The 16,380-nt window shown below is 35.3% G+C and overlaps 1 protein-coding gene across 1 annotated transcript; it reads right to left on the bottom strand.

Annotated features, from left to right (window-relative positions):
• Positions 1 to 10,170: 10,170 nt before the first annotated feature.
• Positions 10,171 to 10,557, bottom strand: LOC130589919 (uncharacterized mitochondrial protein AtMg00860-like). The gene has a single exon (XM_057391553.1). It carries the CDS (start codon positions 10,555 to 10,557, stop codon positions 10,171 to 10,173), a length of 387 nt encoding a protein of 128 aa, XP_057247536.1.
• Positions 10,558 to 16,380: the final 5,823 nt, after the last annotated feature.

Here is a 16,380-nt window from a genome sequence, read left to right as displayed (position 1 = left end):
CATAGCGTTTGAAGAGAATATGGTCAATATTACCTATTTGTGTGTTTGGATATGGTATATGATTTAGGAAATAACAAGTGGGACCAGTTTAACGAGAAAATACGTCTAGGAGTAAGATAAATTATCTATAAGAAAAAACTTTACTAAAAGTTAAAAAAGATTAGCAAAATTTTTTATTAAGTTAACTGCACCATAGAGATTAAATTTATTAATGAATATGTCATTTATTATAAAATAAATGAAACATGGGGCCCGGGGGCGAGGATTAAAGAGAGGATAGAGATAGAGAGAAATAAAAAGAGGAACTCATGTGATGAAGATAGAGATAAAGATTGAGATAGAGAGAAGAGCTCCCTCCAGGTTTTATTAGTTTACCCACTACTTTCGGCATAGAGTTTTAAAAGAAATAGATATGTGGGTCATAGAAGGAAAGATAAATTATTAATTTATTGGCATATCGTATTGTGTTGTGGGCCAACAAAAGTTGAGTGCGAAAGTAAAGATAATAATAAACAAGTAGTGAGACCATTCCAAAAACAGAAAAAAAACTGTATAAGCTAATAAGGGACAACTCAAAAAGGAAAGTGGGCAAACTAATAAAACCAGAGGGAGTAATTTTCAATTAAAGTAATGTGTCATTTATTATGAAACATCCTAAAACAGCAAGTGTTTTGTGTATTTTAGAATGAAAAAAATATATTTATTAATTAAATTACGGTTGAAGTTCTTAAAAATTTCTAATACACAATTATAAAAATATCTTTTAATCCTCAAATAAGTTTCATGGGAGTGTAAATATTTAGGTATTCGTGCACATATAGTTGAGCTAACATTCGTAATCGTAAGGAGTAATTCGTTGCAAACTTTACTTAGATGGTAACACGTACTTTTAAATTATTTACCCAATGCGATGATTTATTATGTAGCATAGTTAATATAGTTAATTGTTTAGTTTACAATTAAATTTGTTTACTATTTTATTAATTTTTGTGAATTTGTACATCATATAATATATCACATTTGAATGCAACCACTTTTAAAAAAATAGGCAATCATTACCATTAAAATATAAGTATATTTACTTAATAAAAACTTCCCGTGCATTTTGCACGGGTCCAAAAACTAGTTTTTAGTAAAGGAAAGAAAGGGAAGAGAAAGGAAGGGAAGAGAAAGGAAAAGAATGGAAGAGAAAGGAAAAAAACTTTAATTTCGCATGTTTGGTATAAATTTTCTCGTTCCTTCCGAATTCCCCCGCTTTTGGGAGGAAAGGCTACTGAAATTTTATTAAAGAATCTTTCCTTCCAATTCCTCCCATTTCCTTTCACTTAATTTTTTTTAATGAACCAAATATTGGAAAGTAATAAATTTCCTTCCACTTCCTTTCCTTTCCTTCCAAATTCCTTCTACCAAACAAACTGGAAAGCAATTACGGCCCGACAATGGTGGTAATCGATCTTGGTCGGAACGCTCCCCAAGGTTAACAAAGTAGCGTAGACTGCCACCACTAGCATACTAAGCTTTGGAGAAAAGCACGAAACCCAGGAAAAGAAAGAAGAAGAGAAGAGAAGGAAGAGAGTGTTTGTTTTTTTGTCGTGTTTTGTACTGATAAGAAAGCTCTGATTTTATAGGAAGAAATCAGGCCAAAACGGAAGGCAATAAAACCGGCAGATTATAAGGGATTGCCATGAATCCTGTAACGGTCAAAACGTTACAGAATTCTAACGGTCACACACGCGTAGTCTTGGGTCCAAAACTTTAGTTAAGTTAAGTTCATTCCCTAAGGCCCAAGGCCCATGGCCCTCGCCTAGTCCGGGCGGGTGGCGCGCGTGATAGCAAGCCCAAACCAAACATGACATCCAACCACAAAAGCATCTCAAGTACCAACTCAATAGAAGGAATGAGGTAGGGAATATAAAAACAAGGAGGGATTCCCTCCCACAAGCAATGTCGGACAAACAACAAAAGAAGCCAAGGCTTTTCCAAGCCTTAACTCCAACAACATGGAATCGGTTTATTATGCGAATGTGACCACGACTAAAAGTGTTTGGATTCTTTGTATGCAAATCTAACTGGAATTGCTGGAGAAGGTGATGGATGTCTTGGATGATATATTGGAGATTTGCCAGGAGGCGGCGGGAGACCTTTTACAGTATTGATGATCATGAGATTGTCGTCCTCGATGAAGATGTGTTGAATCTTGTGTTGAAGGGAAAGAAGAATACCACAATGGAGAGTTGTTGTTTCGCGTATGAACACTGGAGCAAATACAATGTTAAAAGTTGTGGATGCGAGGGGCTCACTAGTGGAGTCTCGAATGATGATGTCAGCTGCTGTTGTAGCGTTGCCACGAATTGAACCATTGAAGTTGAGTTTGAATGATTGTGGAGGAGAAGGCTCCTATGCGATACGGATGGAGTTTTAATGGTGATGGGGGTGGTGGAGTTGAGTGGAGAATGATGATGAAAACGAAGACCCCTTAGAGAAACAATGATCAACTGTCTCCCTTAGAGTCCATTCTTTGTGGTGGAATTCAGTCTTGTGGAGAATTATGTGGATAGTTAAAGTGGCATTGTTGAAAATGATATAATTTCTTTCTTTTCAAATACTCCAAATAGAGAAAATAAATTTCAGTAGATGAGATTTGATTGGTCGAAGAGTGGAGAGACTGATGAGATTTGATTATGTGGTATCCAATCTCTGAAATCTTGAAGCTCCTAGAGAGGAGTAAGACAGGTGCAAGAGAGAAAAAGATGGTCTTGAGATTCTTCTGCTAGATTGCAGAATATCTAGTGATTGAACAGAATGAGAGTTTGTTTGGCCAGGATTTGACGAACTTTAAGGCTATTATGACATATTTGCCAGAGGAAGAGTTGTAGTTTAGGTGGTATTTGTAGTTTCCAAATCCAATGAAAATCCCATTTAGGATGTTGAATGGAGACTTTATGAGCTAGCCAATTACCGGATTTCATTGTAAACTCACCTGAAGAGGAGAGTCCCCAGATTAGTTCATCAGGAATGGAGTTCATTAGTAAAGGAATTCCCTTAATAATGTTAACAATATTTTTGGGAAGAAGAGAAGCTAACTTTGGAAGATCGCCAGTTCTTGTTTGGGAGGATAAAATGGCTTAGACGCAAAGAACTGTCAATTTGATCGAGTGGGATATTTTATCATGTTAATAAGGCTGTCATGAGTGCACCAATTGTGAAGCCAATAGAGGATTTGGGTTCCATCCCTAATTTTGCAACGGATGCCCTTGCAAAAAATGTTACGTTGCTGAAGTATTTTCTTCCAAATAGGAGAATCTTGTGGTTTAGGCATGCAAGTGAAAAAAGATTGGAAGTTCAGGTACTTATTCTTAAATAACTTAGCACAGACATTATTTGCGTTGGTTAGAATTTTCCAACCAAGTTTTGCTAAGAAGGCTTGATTCATTAGAAGAGTTTTGCGTAATCTAAGACCTCGCTCCTACCGATTTGGAAGTGCAAATTTTATCCTAAGCAATTAATGGGACACTATATCCTTATTTTGTCTCCAAAAGAATTTCTTGTGGATGGATTCTATAGAATTTGTCGATCGAAGTACAGAAGAGTTGAAGCACAAGAATACGAGGGCAGGGACTCTAAAGTAAACTGAATTAGGGTCAATCTACCGACCTTAGAAAGGAAACCTGATTCCCATAGATTAATACGTTGTTCTATTTTGGTAATAATGGAATGGAGGTCTACTTTAGTGGGACGAAAGGAGCTGAAGAAAACTCCTATATATATTAATTGACCTATTAAGTAAATGAGTAATATATTAATATATCCTCGTGTTACAAGTTCTATTACCTATTAAGTTTCCGTTTACCATAATAGTGATAATAAAATATCAAATCAACTTTGCTGCATTATAAAAATTTCTAATGGGACCTTAATTTATGCTTAGCCTTTTAGGAAATAAAAATGTAGTATTAACTATTTGAAGGAGAAACTTGAGAAAAATGTATTATATTTAATTTGAATCAATTATAGGTAGGAATGTAAGGAGTGAAATATTTAATACAAAAAGTTACCCTTTAGACCTGAGTAACCTTTTGTCCTAAATTAGATAGGTCACTTTTACTTATATACAAGTAACTCAGTTAAGGCAAACAGTTATTCTTTGTTTAAAAATGACTCATTTTAACTTAAAAAAGTGACCCATTTTGCGAAATGTGAATGATATAACAATTAATTTATTATGAACTCGGTACTTAATACTAATTGAAAGTTATGAAGGATTGGAGGTCCAATTAATTTCATTGATAGTAAGGATGTTAATTGTTGTTCATATTGTTGTGAGGTGGTTGTTGGAGATTGATAAAGAATTTGGAAAGTTGACTCTGAAGATTATATGAATTGAGCGTTCTTTGGGGGATGAAAAAGGTACACACATGTCTTCCACTTTCCAAATATATTTGATATTTCGATTGATCATATAATATATAAGTTGATCTTGATATGTTTTCATAAGTTAAACTTATGTTGTATTAAAAATGTGATTTGTGTACTATATGGTTTCTGAAATACATGTTTATGAGTTTTAAGACAAAGGTAGAACTAAATCGCAGGTTAAGTTTTATTGGCTAAAAGTTATGTTTTATGTTTTCACTAAAGTAGTCGTATGAGTTATTTCAAGCACATGTAAGTTATAAATGGATTTGATTCTAGAGTGAGATATCAAGTATAATCGATATATCTATTAGACAAATTATGAACTTAGATTATGTATGTAAATTATAGATAGATGTTTGTGATGCGACTCATTATGACTAGAATATAAGTCTTTAAAGGAAGGAGTTTTCCGATATAAATTTTGAGGATTTCATCCTTCGGCTTTGGGGAATAAGAGTTTCTAAGTTCATAAACTAAATATCGTGTTATGTGTGTGAAGGGAAGAAGTCTAGATTATAGTTAAACTATAGTATTTAGAAGCACCTTTAGATATCCTCTTGAAGAAACTTTGGTTATACGCTTAGAATTTATAATACTATTGGAGCCAGCAACATATCAATTGGGATATTAGATTTAGAATGCATCTGAAAAGTTATAAGTAAGCTGTATGAATTGTTTTGGGAAGGAAGAGAACTTCAGACTAAAAGATATATCACATTATTCAGAGGTAGTCTTTGGAGAATTCCGAATCCTTGAAAATGGATTTGTAAAGATAGGAAATATATGTTGGAGATGTTTGTGAGTTGATGGATTGCTAAATAGGATTAAATGGAAAGGTTATTCTTCGTAAAGAGCATTGTGGATATAAGGTTTATATAAAATAGAAACTCTAATTTGGGGACATGATCTTTTAGTAAGCAATGTTTTGTTTTGGAGAATCCTTTATGAAAAGAAGCATAGTTTCTTTAAAGTCGGTATTGAAAGAGATTTAGCCAAAGAATTTTTATAAAGGATGATTTATACCAAGTTACTAAAATATTATGCAAGCAATTTAATTTGGGTATATCTAATACCCGAAAGTGATTCTATTATGATAATTTGAGATTTATGAATCTGAATTTTCGAAAATATGAATTTATGATTCTGTTTTATGAGGGGGAAGAAGCTGCTAAAGCAGTGACGAACAACATTTTTGGAGAAGGTTTGCTCATTATGTGTTAGAGCGGGTATTGCTCTGGAGCGGGTATTGCTCCATTATGTGAGGGTCATGACCTAAAAGTCTTGCAAGCAGTACAAAATGGAAGAGGGAGACTCCCTTGTAAAAAGCTTAGAGAATTCGCCTGTAAGGCAACTCTATTCGTGTTCTCTTCCCCAGTATAGTGATATTGAAAGAAAAAATAGAATATGTATTTGAATATTCGAATGGTTTCGTGGAAAGATATTTCAAACTTTAATTTCTGAAATGATGTTTTACTCACCCAAGCTATAGAGTTAATGCGCCGATTTTGGAAACGATTACCAAGGAACTTGTTAGGAATTTATGCAGGAGTTAACTATGATATGCATATGGATTAAAGGTTTTTGGATCTTATGGATTAAATGTTTTTGTGTAAGATCCACTGAAGTAGGAGAGATTTATTGACATAAAGTCTGTTAGGGTTGACTTCGGAAGATCGTATTAATTCTAGGAAGTAGCATTACAAAGTGTTCAAATATTTGTTATATACTTCTTTATTTTGACTTCGATGTATCTTGATTGCAAATGTCTCGTAAAAATCTTGATTGCAATTGTTTTATAAAATAAGTTAAATCTGTAAATACGTTCTTAAGCCACTAAAAAGATGTTCTGGTTGGACAGTGTGTGTACTCAGTTTTTCTGCTTTTGTTCTTGGAACCTGTCCTGGTGGGGCAGAGTTCATTGTTAGTGATCTTGCAGGTTCGTATATGAAAAGTTTGGACTGGAGTAAAAGGAAGAATTTAGGTATCAAGGTTATAATTAGATGTAATGGTTCAGAGGTTGTATTTAGGATTATTTATCCTTATTTGTGAATAAATTATTATATTGCTTTGGAATCGAGCAAAGTATTATGTAATATGTTATTTGGTTCTTGAGGATGACTGTTGTGGGCCCTGACCACAGGTCCAGGATCGTTTATAGGTTATTTTTCCGCTGTAAATGAAGATAATTCGAGGTTAATAAACGTTAATTGTAATTAGCGTATCTTAAGTGTGGTGAGCTAGCAGCTCGGAAGTGCGGGTTGTTACAAGAACCGCCCGACCCGATCAGGCGGTGGTTAATTTGACGCAGGAAGGCGATTTTGGGACGGGTCATAATATGTTATTTAACCTAGTTTGTTTTAAGCCGTCATTAGTGTATTATATTGTAATATGAAATTACTTAAGATTAATTACACTATTCTCTCTCTACCTATGGATGTAGCCAACACACCGTTGGTAAACCACGTAAATCTATGTGTTGTTTATTGTTTTTCTGCATTCAATATTTGTTATTTCTCACATACATTATAACATGTGTAAAAAATGAAAAATTCAAAATTTTGAATGTGACACGATAATATACTATGCACCTAATATCGAATGATATAATCAATTTTTATTTGATATAGTCAGCTTTTTATTTGATATTATCATATTTTGTGTAGTCAATTTTTGTATGAGATCATATAGACAATTTTTGTGTGATGTAAGTTATTATAAACCCAATCTATCCAAGCCTTGTTAGATAAAAAATTAAGTGTGTGTTTTATATTTAGTGCATTTATAAATTGTCTAGTAAATTCAAAATAAAAAATAAAAACTAGCTAGATCTCGCTAATGGATGGGGTACTTCAATAAGAGTACATCGAACATAAAATATTTTACTATCGATTTTCAAATAAGTTAGCTACCTACATGTTATACTATTCTCAAAGCAAAAATCTACTTTGCTCTAAGATGTTTATCTACTATGTGATGAATAATTTACATGTATTTTCCAAATGAATTACTTAAGGAGTATGTAATCTCTGAATAAGTACATAAGAGTTGTAATTATAATATGAATACCTTAAACTTCTCTCATGTTTTTTATTTATAGTGGATGTTGTAGGCATGAGATGGTTTTTTTTATAAAAAAAATAGTAAGAAGAATTCGTTTTGGCTGTCCACGTACAGGATCTCCATCCAGAAGTCCATTACAAGCTAGATACCCCTAGTCCCATCCTCCCCCCCTTAAATTTCAAGCAAATACTTGGAGTAGGAATTGAACCCTACACGTTGCTAGGGAAGATGGGAAAACTCACCACTTGAGCCAACCTTAATTCATGAAATGAGCTTGGCATGAGATGAGTGACTTGCGCTTATAATGAGCTTTTTGCTGTATATGGCTCTTAAAATTTTTTGGTAACTAGGGGTTTAAAATGTTTGACTACACGTTTCAGGTTTCGTCGTTTCCTATATGTATACCCCATAATTTCATAGCAGCTTATATGGTAATCTAGGCCTTCCTGCAAATGCTTGATTTAGAATTTTGGAGTCAAGTAAAGGGTGGTTAGTGGTAGAGGTAGAAAAAATCTTGAAGATAAAGTGTGACCTTTTGATGTGGAACTTGATGTTCGATATGGACATGGAGGTTTCTTGGTTAAAAGAAACGTTTATGGAATGTGTTTGAAGGTGTAGATGGATAGAATCTTGAAGGCAACGACTTTAAGTTTGGAACAAAGGCAACAACTTTGATCCACTAGTCAAGCTAGTCTCTAAACTTTCTCTCAAGTATTCTTAGCAATACTCTCAAGGATTCTATTTGATTGATCAACAACATATAATACAATACTCAATGTTATCTCCAATACAATACATGTGCTTTATATAGGACAAGCCATGTACTAAACAACCGACTTAACTAACTCCTATGCTAAACCGACTTAACTACTTAACAATATGAAACATAAAAGAAACTTCTAGAGTAATTATGTAATTATAACATAACATACTACTACAACTCTATACCCACCCAAGTAATACAAGCATTACTTGGCCCATGTCCAAGTGACAACCCAAATTCCCATACGCTACAATCTCTCATATTGCATTCTTCCTTAGCTGTCCGAACAGTAAATTAGCACTGTGTTTGGCACCGTCTTGTTACTAAACGCCTTACCACTTCTAGTAACACTTGGCGCCTCATGATCTGTATCATTCTCCCCTTCTTTTAAAGAATTTGTCCCCAAATTCTCATCAAGTACATAAGGAGATAAATCACCTACATTAAAGGTAGAATTTACACCTCCATAAGAATCAGGAAGTTCTAACTTGTAAGCATTATCACCAATACGTCCTAACACACGAAATGGACCATCTGCCCTTGGCATGAATTTGTTTTTGCGCCTTCTAGGAAACCTTTCCTTGCGTAGGTTCAACCATACCAAATCTCCTACTTGAAACTCTTGCAATTTTTGGTGTTTATTAGCTTGTTGCTTGTAATGTTCATTCATTCTCTCAATTTGTAACTTAACCTCCTTACATGTCTTCATGAAAGATTGTTGTCTAGCTTGTGCATCAAAGCTAACAAGATCTCGTCGTGGTAACTCAACAAGATCAATAGGAATATGTGGATTAATCCCATACACAATAAGAAATGGAGATGAACCTGTTGTAGAGGAAGGTGCTCTATTGTATGCAAACTCCGCATGAGCCAAATGCACATCCCGATCTTTTATAGACTTACTCACCAAGCCTCGTAGCAAAGTACCTAATGTCCTATTTGTAACTTCGGTTTGTCCGTCTGTTTGTGGGTGATGTGAAGTACTAAATAGCAATTTAGTTCCCACAAGCTTCCAAAGAGTCTTCCAAAAGTAGCCAAGGAACTTAGTATCCCTATCCGACACTATACTCTTGGGAATTCCATGAAGTCGCACCACTTCTTTATAGTACAAATCTGCCACATTACTCGCATCATCAGTTTTATGGCACGGTATAAAATGAGCCATCTTGCTAAAATGATCAACCACTACCATGATTGAATCATTTCCCCTTGCTGTCCTTGGTAAGCCAACAATGAAATCCATGCTTACACTATCCCAAGGCACACTAGGAACCGGTAATGGAGTGTACAAACCTTTATGGAAAGTACTCTTGGCCTTTTGCAAGTGGCGCATCTCGCTGATGGACATCCTTAAACATCTTAGGCCAATAGAAATGCTCACATAACAAGTCATATGTCTTATGTACCCCAAAATGTCCCGCAATACCTCCAGCATGCATTTCTCTTACCAACAACTCACGCACACTACACTTGGGCACACATAGACGATTCTCCTTGAATAAGAATCCATCTTGAACAACACAGGATCCCTTAGGAGTAGTAATTATCTCTCTTGAAATCATCATCATTACTATAGTGTTGCTTGAGAATTTCAAACAACCAATAATTAGCTTCCATGATTGCCAACAAATACCCTCTTCTTGACAATGCATCCGCTACAACATTCTCTTTGCCTTCTTTATACTTAGAAGCAAACGTGAATGATTGTAAAAATTCTACCCATTTAGCATGTCTCACATTAAGTTTTTGTTGCCCATGTATGTGTTTTAGACTCTCATGATCCGAGTGTAACACAAATGGTTTAGGTCGAAGATAATGAGACCAATGCTCAAGTGCACGAATTATAGCATAGAGAACTCCTTGTCATAAGTAGAATAATTATGCTTAGCCCCATTCAACTTTTCACTAAAAAAGGCTATTGGACGTTTTTCTTAAAGAAGCACAGCTCCTATTCCCAATCCACTTGCATCTGTGTCAACCTCAAATAGCTTAGAGAAATCTGGTAATGCAAGAACCGGTGCATTACATAAGCTATTCTTCAATTCTTCAAAAGCCCTATTTGCATTAATATTGTTAATCCAAATAAACTCACCCTTCTTTGTAAGCTCCGTAAGAGGTGCTGCCATAGTACTAAAGTTTCGGATGAAACGCCTGTAGAAGCTTGCCAATCCATGAAAACTCCTCACATCATGTGCATTCTTTGGCTCTGGCCAAGAAGAAATTGCTTCTATTTTAGAAGGATCAACACGTACACCTTCACTTGAGACAATATACCCCAAGAAAACAAGACTAGTAACCAAGAATGTACACTTTTCCATCTTGCCATATAATGTTGTGTACGCAAAGCCTCAAAAACTTGTTTTAAATGTCCAAAGTGCAACTCTCTTGTAGGACTATAAATCAAGATGTCGTCTAAATAAACAACAACAAATGAGTTAATAAAGGGATGTAATACCTCGTTCATTAACCTCATGAAAGAACTTGGGGCATTTCATAGCCCACAAGGCATAACCATCCACTCATATAACCCTTGCTTGGTTTTAAAAGCAGTTTTCCACTCATCCCCTTCTCGAACCCTCATTTGATGGTATCCACTCCACTAATCAATCTTGGAGAAGATTTTAGCACCATGTAACTCATCCAACATATCATCCAATCAAGGCATAGGGAACCTATACTTGATGGTGATGTTATTTACAGCTCTACTATCCACACACATACGCCAAGTACCATCTTTCTTTGGCACTAACAAAGCTGGGACAGCACAAGGACTTTTACTTTCTCGCACATACCCTCGATCAATTAGCTCTTGGACTTGCCTTTGTAGCTCCTTAGACTCCTCAGGATTGCACCTATATGCAGCCTTATTTGGTAGGGTAGCTCCTGGAACCAAATCAATGGCATGCTCAATGCCTCTAATAGGTGGAAGTCCCGGTGGAAGATCATCCGGAAATACATCTTCATACTCTTGAAAGGATAGTTAAGGTAGGATCTTGTGAAGGATCTTTGGGTGTTGAAGCCTCCCTTATGTACAACACATATCCAACACCACATTCTTCAACCTCCCTCTCAAACTCAGCCCTTGTCAAGAAAAGACTTGACTTGTTTAAGTCCTTAGTTGGCCACTTAGGGGAAGTGGTTTCAATCTATAACGCCTCTTGCCAACCATAACTGAGTATATGTTACTTTTTCCAGCATGATTAACATTCCTAGCCCATTGCCATGGTCTTCCCAACAAAATAGAACAAGCATCCATATGTATAACATCGCACCACAATTCATCTTTGTAATCGCCAATAGAAAATGCTACAAGTGCTTGTTTCTTTACCTTAATTGGTGCATGATCATTAAGCCAATTCAAAGCATAAGGCTTAGCATGATCTCTTGTAGGTAATTTGAGGATATTCACCATCTTAGATGAAGCTACATTTGCACAAGACCCACTGTCAATGATGCGATTATATGCTCTCCCATTTACAAATGCTCTCGTATAGAATAAATTCTCCCTTTGCTCTTCTTCTTCCTTCAAGGGTTGAGACTCTACCCTTAGTAACCTCCTCAATATTAAGGTATCCTTGTCCGGAGCAGCCTCTTGAAGTTCTTGATCATCCCATTTCTCCTCATCCTCAAAGTCAGACTCCCCTTCTTTACTTTCCTCCTCGTCCCCATGGCACAGAGTAGGGCACAGTGTATTGCACTATTCCTCCTCTTCCTTTTGTTGTGCAAGAAAGGCAATTAAGGTCCTATGATCTTTAGGGGAAATAGTAACCTTTTGTGGACAATCACGTGAGATGTGACCAAAACCTTGACATTTGTATTACTGTTTCATAGCCAAGGCAGCTTGTTCCGGACTAATGTAAACCTTTGGCTTCGGTTTAGGATCAAATTTGGATAAGGTAGATGATGATTGTGTAGGTTGGTTATAGATAGGTTTATTTTGTAGAAATTAAAGTAGAATAGGAACTACTAGCATAAGTTTTCTCCTTACCCTTATTCACCTCCCTTTCTTGTTTTTCAAACCTTTCGGCCAATCTAAGTACATCATCAAAGAAAATGTAGTTAGAAGATTCCACCTTATTGGCTATGGAAGTTCTTAATCCTGTGATAAACCGACCAATCTTTATTTCTTCTTTCTCATCCAATTCACACAAGATACATAACTTCTCAAACTCCTTGGTATATTCAGCCACACTTTTATTGTTTTGTCGAATTTGATTGAGTTTCAAGAATTGCTCTTGAAGATACTCACGTGGAATAAATCTTTTCTTGATTTGTCTTTTCAATTCGGACCAAGTATCAATCCGAGGATCACCATCTCTAATCCTTTTGTTCCTCAAACTTTCGAACCAAATACTAGCATACCTAGTAATCTTCAAGTGTGCTACCTTGAAAGTCTTATGTTCATCAAACCCCTTATAATCCATAAGCTTTTCGAGTTGGCGAATCCATTGTTGAAGATCTTCAACATATCCTTCACTAGTAAACTCCTTCAACTCCATGAGTTTGAAGTCCCTATCACTCTCCATAGGATTTCTCAATGGTGTTTCTCGATTTGGACGCCCTCGACCACCTTGTTCCTCCCAATTTTCAGTTAAAGATTATTCCACCCTTCTATTGGTGTTTTGTATGGATTCATTCATTGAAGTAAAGCTTGTATTGAAATCCCTCATCATATTCGCCATTAACTCCTGTAACTCCTCTCGTGATATAGGAGTTTCCATATCAAGAAAGCTTCAAGTACTTACCCAAATCAAGAAACTTTGTAACTTCTTCAAAACTCGATCAAACCTTGTGAAATTTGGACACAATGTAGCCCTATATGTTATGAGATTTCAGTTAAAATTTGGTAGCCAATTTCGTTGCCAAACGCTGGAAGTCTTCGTTTTAATATCGCTTTTCTTGATTTCAGCGATTTTTGCACACCTTCAAAGAACAATCTCGAAACTATATCAAAACTCCTCGAAATTTAGTGAAATTTTAACATAATAAACTAGACAAGATGTAGTCCAGTTTAGGATCAAAAATCTTCAAAATATTCAAAGTATGCTGGGAGTTCGAGGCCCTCAAAGTTACTGCAAATTCGGGATGAATTCGGGCAGTAATAACAAGCATCGCCCCGGGATCTTGGGAAAAGCTCTGATACCACTTGATGTGGAACTTGATGTTCCATATGGATATGGAGGCTTCTTGGTTAAAAGAAACGTTTATGGAATGTGTTTGAAGGTGTAGATGGATAGAATCTTGAAGGCAACGACTTTAAGTTTGGAACAAAGGCAACAACTTTGATCCACTAGTCAAGCTCGTCTCTAAACTTTCTCTCAAGTATTCTTAGAAATACTCTCAAGGATTTTATTTGATTGATCAACAACATATAATACAATACTCAATGTTATCTCCAATACAATACATGTGCTTTATATAGGACAAGCCATGTACTAAACAACCGAGTTAACTAACTCCTATGCTAAACCGACTTAACTACTTAACAATATAAAACATAAAAGAAACTTCTAGAGTAATTATGTAATTATAACATAACATACTACTACTACTCTATACCCACCCAAGTAATACAAGCATTACTTGGCCCATGTCTAAATGACAACCCAAATTCCCATACGCTGTAATCTCCCATATCGCATTTTTCCTTAGCTGTCCGAACAGTGGTTAAGCACTTTGTTTGGCACTGTCTTGTTACTAAACGCCTTACCACTTCTAGTAACACTTGGCGCCTCATGATCCGTATCACCTTTGGTTATAGTACTGCAGAAAACATAGCTTTTTGAATATGCAATGTTTCTTGAGAATTCTCAGTATGTTTTCCTACAGCTTCAGGATATAAACTTATACTACTGTATGAACATATGCTAGCGGAGATTGGAAAAGGTTTCAAATTCATTAAAGTATTTACATGTGCCTTTTGTTTATTGTTAGAATCTCTTTTTCTTGGTATTGCTTTAAGATAATGGATTAATATAGATATTCTCAAGTTGTTAAAAAATACCTCAAGATTGGGCGAACCCTTGGTGTGAGACTGTGAGAGGGAGAAGAAGAAAAGAACAGAGAAGGTGGGAAGGAAAGGGAGATGGGAGTTTTTGTTGAGAATATGAGGGTTTTTATTAAAATTATAAGTAATTAGAGGAATAGGTTAGTAAATTTACTTTAAATGATGAATTAGTTAGATTTTAAGTGAATTAATGTCACTAAATATAATTAGTTAAAGTTAGAGATCACTTGATATAATTTTTTTTTAGCCTGCACCAAGTAGAAAAACTCAAAGTACAAGACCACCATATAGAATTTCCCTTATTTTTTTTCTTTTTCCCCCTTTTTGTGAGATTACGAAGACCGTAATTTCAAGCTAGTTCTTTGATGATTTGTGTATGCATGAAGTTGATTTTAGGGAAGACTTGATTTTTGTACTCATTAATTGGGGACAAGCATGATGCTAGCTTATATTTGGTCCATTGATGTTTTTCCTTCAAATTTTACTATCGTTTTTTTTCTTAATGGTTTATATACTATTTGTGTATACTACTATAAAAAGCGTGTCTTCTAGACGCAATAGCTTTTTGACCTATTTCGCAACGCCAAAAACCGTCGCGAAATTTCCTCTGGACGATGTCAGAAACCTTCGCGCCAATTGAGTCGATAAATCAAGACGCCTAAAAGCGTCACCACTCTCGACGTCTAAGAGCGTCCCCAATTTTCTCAACGCGTAAAAGCGTCTCCATTCGTGACGACTTACAGCCTTAACGTGTCTAAATATTGGACGCTTTTTGGCGTAGTGAAAAGAAAAGTTGGCTTCAAAGTAAGAGGTGTCACGATTTTTGCATAGTCTCTTTTTTGCTATTTTCCAAAATTATCAAATCTATATATACACACATATATACTTTAGAATAAAACCAGAAACTTAAAGATTAAATAAAAATATATATACCTTGGTAACTTAAAATATATACATTGTAGCAGTTCAAATCACTACACACATATGAATCATATTATATACATAAAGTTAACCAAGCCAAAATCCTAATAAATTAAATTTGTCAGACATCATCAATCATAAATATAAACTGTATCTACTTACTAACGCCAAGAAAAATAAAACCTAGAAAAGCTAACGAGCATCTAGCTAGATATGTATGATGCTAATTCGAAGCTCAATTTACAGGTGTCCCTTGGTTTTCTTGTTGCACCTTCGCCATTTTGGACAATCTTGAAGAAAAACAAAAACAAAAACAGAAAAATAAATCGATATCTATAAAATCCTTGACCATAGACATTTTAAGATACATATTTTATTATTACATAAACAACTTAATATTTTCTTTGTATGTTATTTATAAAAAACAGAACTTTCACCATTCTACTATTTCAAAAAGAAATGTAATAATGAATACACAAGGTAAAAAGAAAAGGAGTTAAGTACACAACTGGGTACTAAACTTTGCCTTTTGTTCCATTTTGGGTACTCAAAACTAACATTTGTTATTTTGGTACTGAACTTTGATAACTTACCGTTATCAGCACACAAAAAAGAGAAAGGTAACAAGGCAAATTTTATGATATGACAGCTAAGACTAACAGATGACTTGAAAGATCTCTAAGAGGTAAATTCTGAGGAACCTCTACATCAGCCATCACGTATAACAAAACAGATAATGTCTTTAACAAATTGCAAGGAAGAGAAACAGACATCTCTAAGATAAATTCACGCTGCTCAACAATCACAAAATAATAATTGATGGAATTAGAGCGTCATCTTATGTTAAATCCCTCGAAGAGATAAAACACCCTATCAGAGTCACAACAGCTAAATTGAAGAGGCTATAAACCAAATTCCAGCCTCAAATCCACTACATTCATGTAGCACATGATCCTTTCATCTAAAACTTATCCAAGAAATATCAGTTAATTCAATCATGATCATTCTTAACGTCAACTTGAAACTACAACCCCTCTACCACTTCTATACACCTTAGGCTGGAACAGAACTAGTCTCCAATCAGAAAAAAGGCAAGCAAGAGAAAGAAATCGCCTCTATAACAAATTTTGCTCACTTAACAAATCTCCATAACGTATCTCACAGGTTTAAAGGCCCCTTATCACAATCTCTCAAGAGAGGTAGGACACTGGAA

Source organism: Beta vulgaris, chromosome 8 (assembly GCF_026745355.1).
Source record: "Beta vulgaris subsp. vulgaris cultivar EL10 chromosome 8, EL10.2, whole genome shotgun sequence".
NCBI classification, from domain to species: domain Eukaryota; kingdom Viridiplantae; phylum Streptophyta; class Magnoliopsida; order Caryophyllales; family Amaranthaceae; genus Beta; species Beta vulgaris.
This window is presented reverse-complemented; position numbering and strand designations above follow the sequence as displayed.

Bases quoted from the DNA above. Each gene is read 5' to 3' on its own strand.
- LOC130589919 (XM_057391553.1), bottom strand. From the start codon at position 10,557: ATGGAAAAGTGTACATTCTTGGTTACTAGTCTTGTTTTCTTGGGGTAT.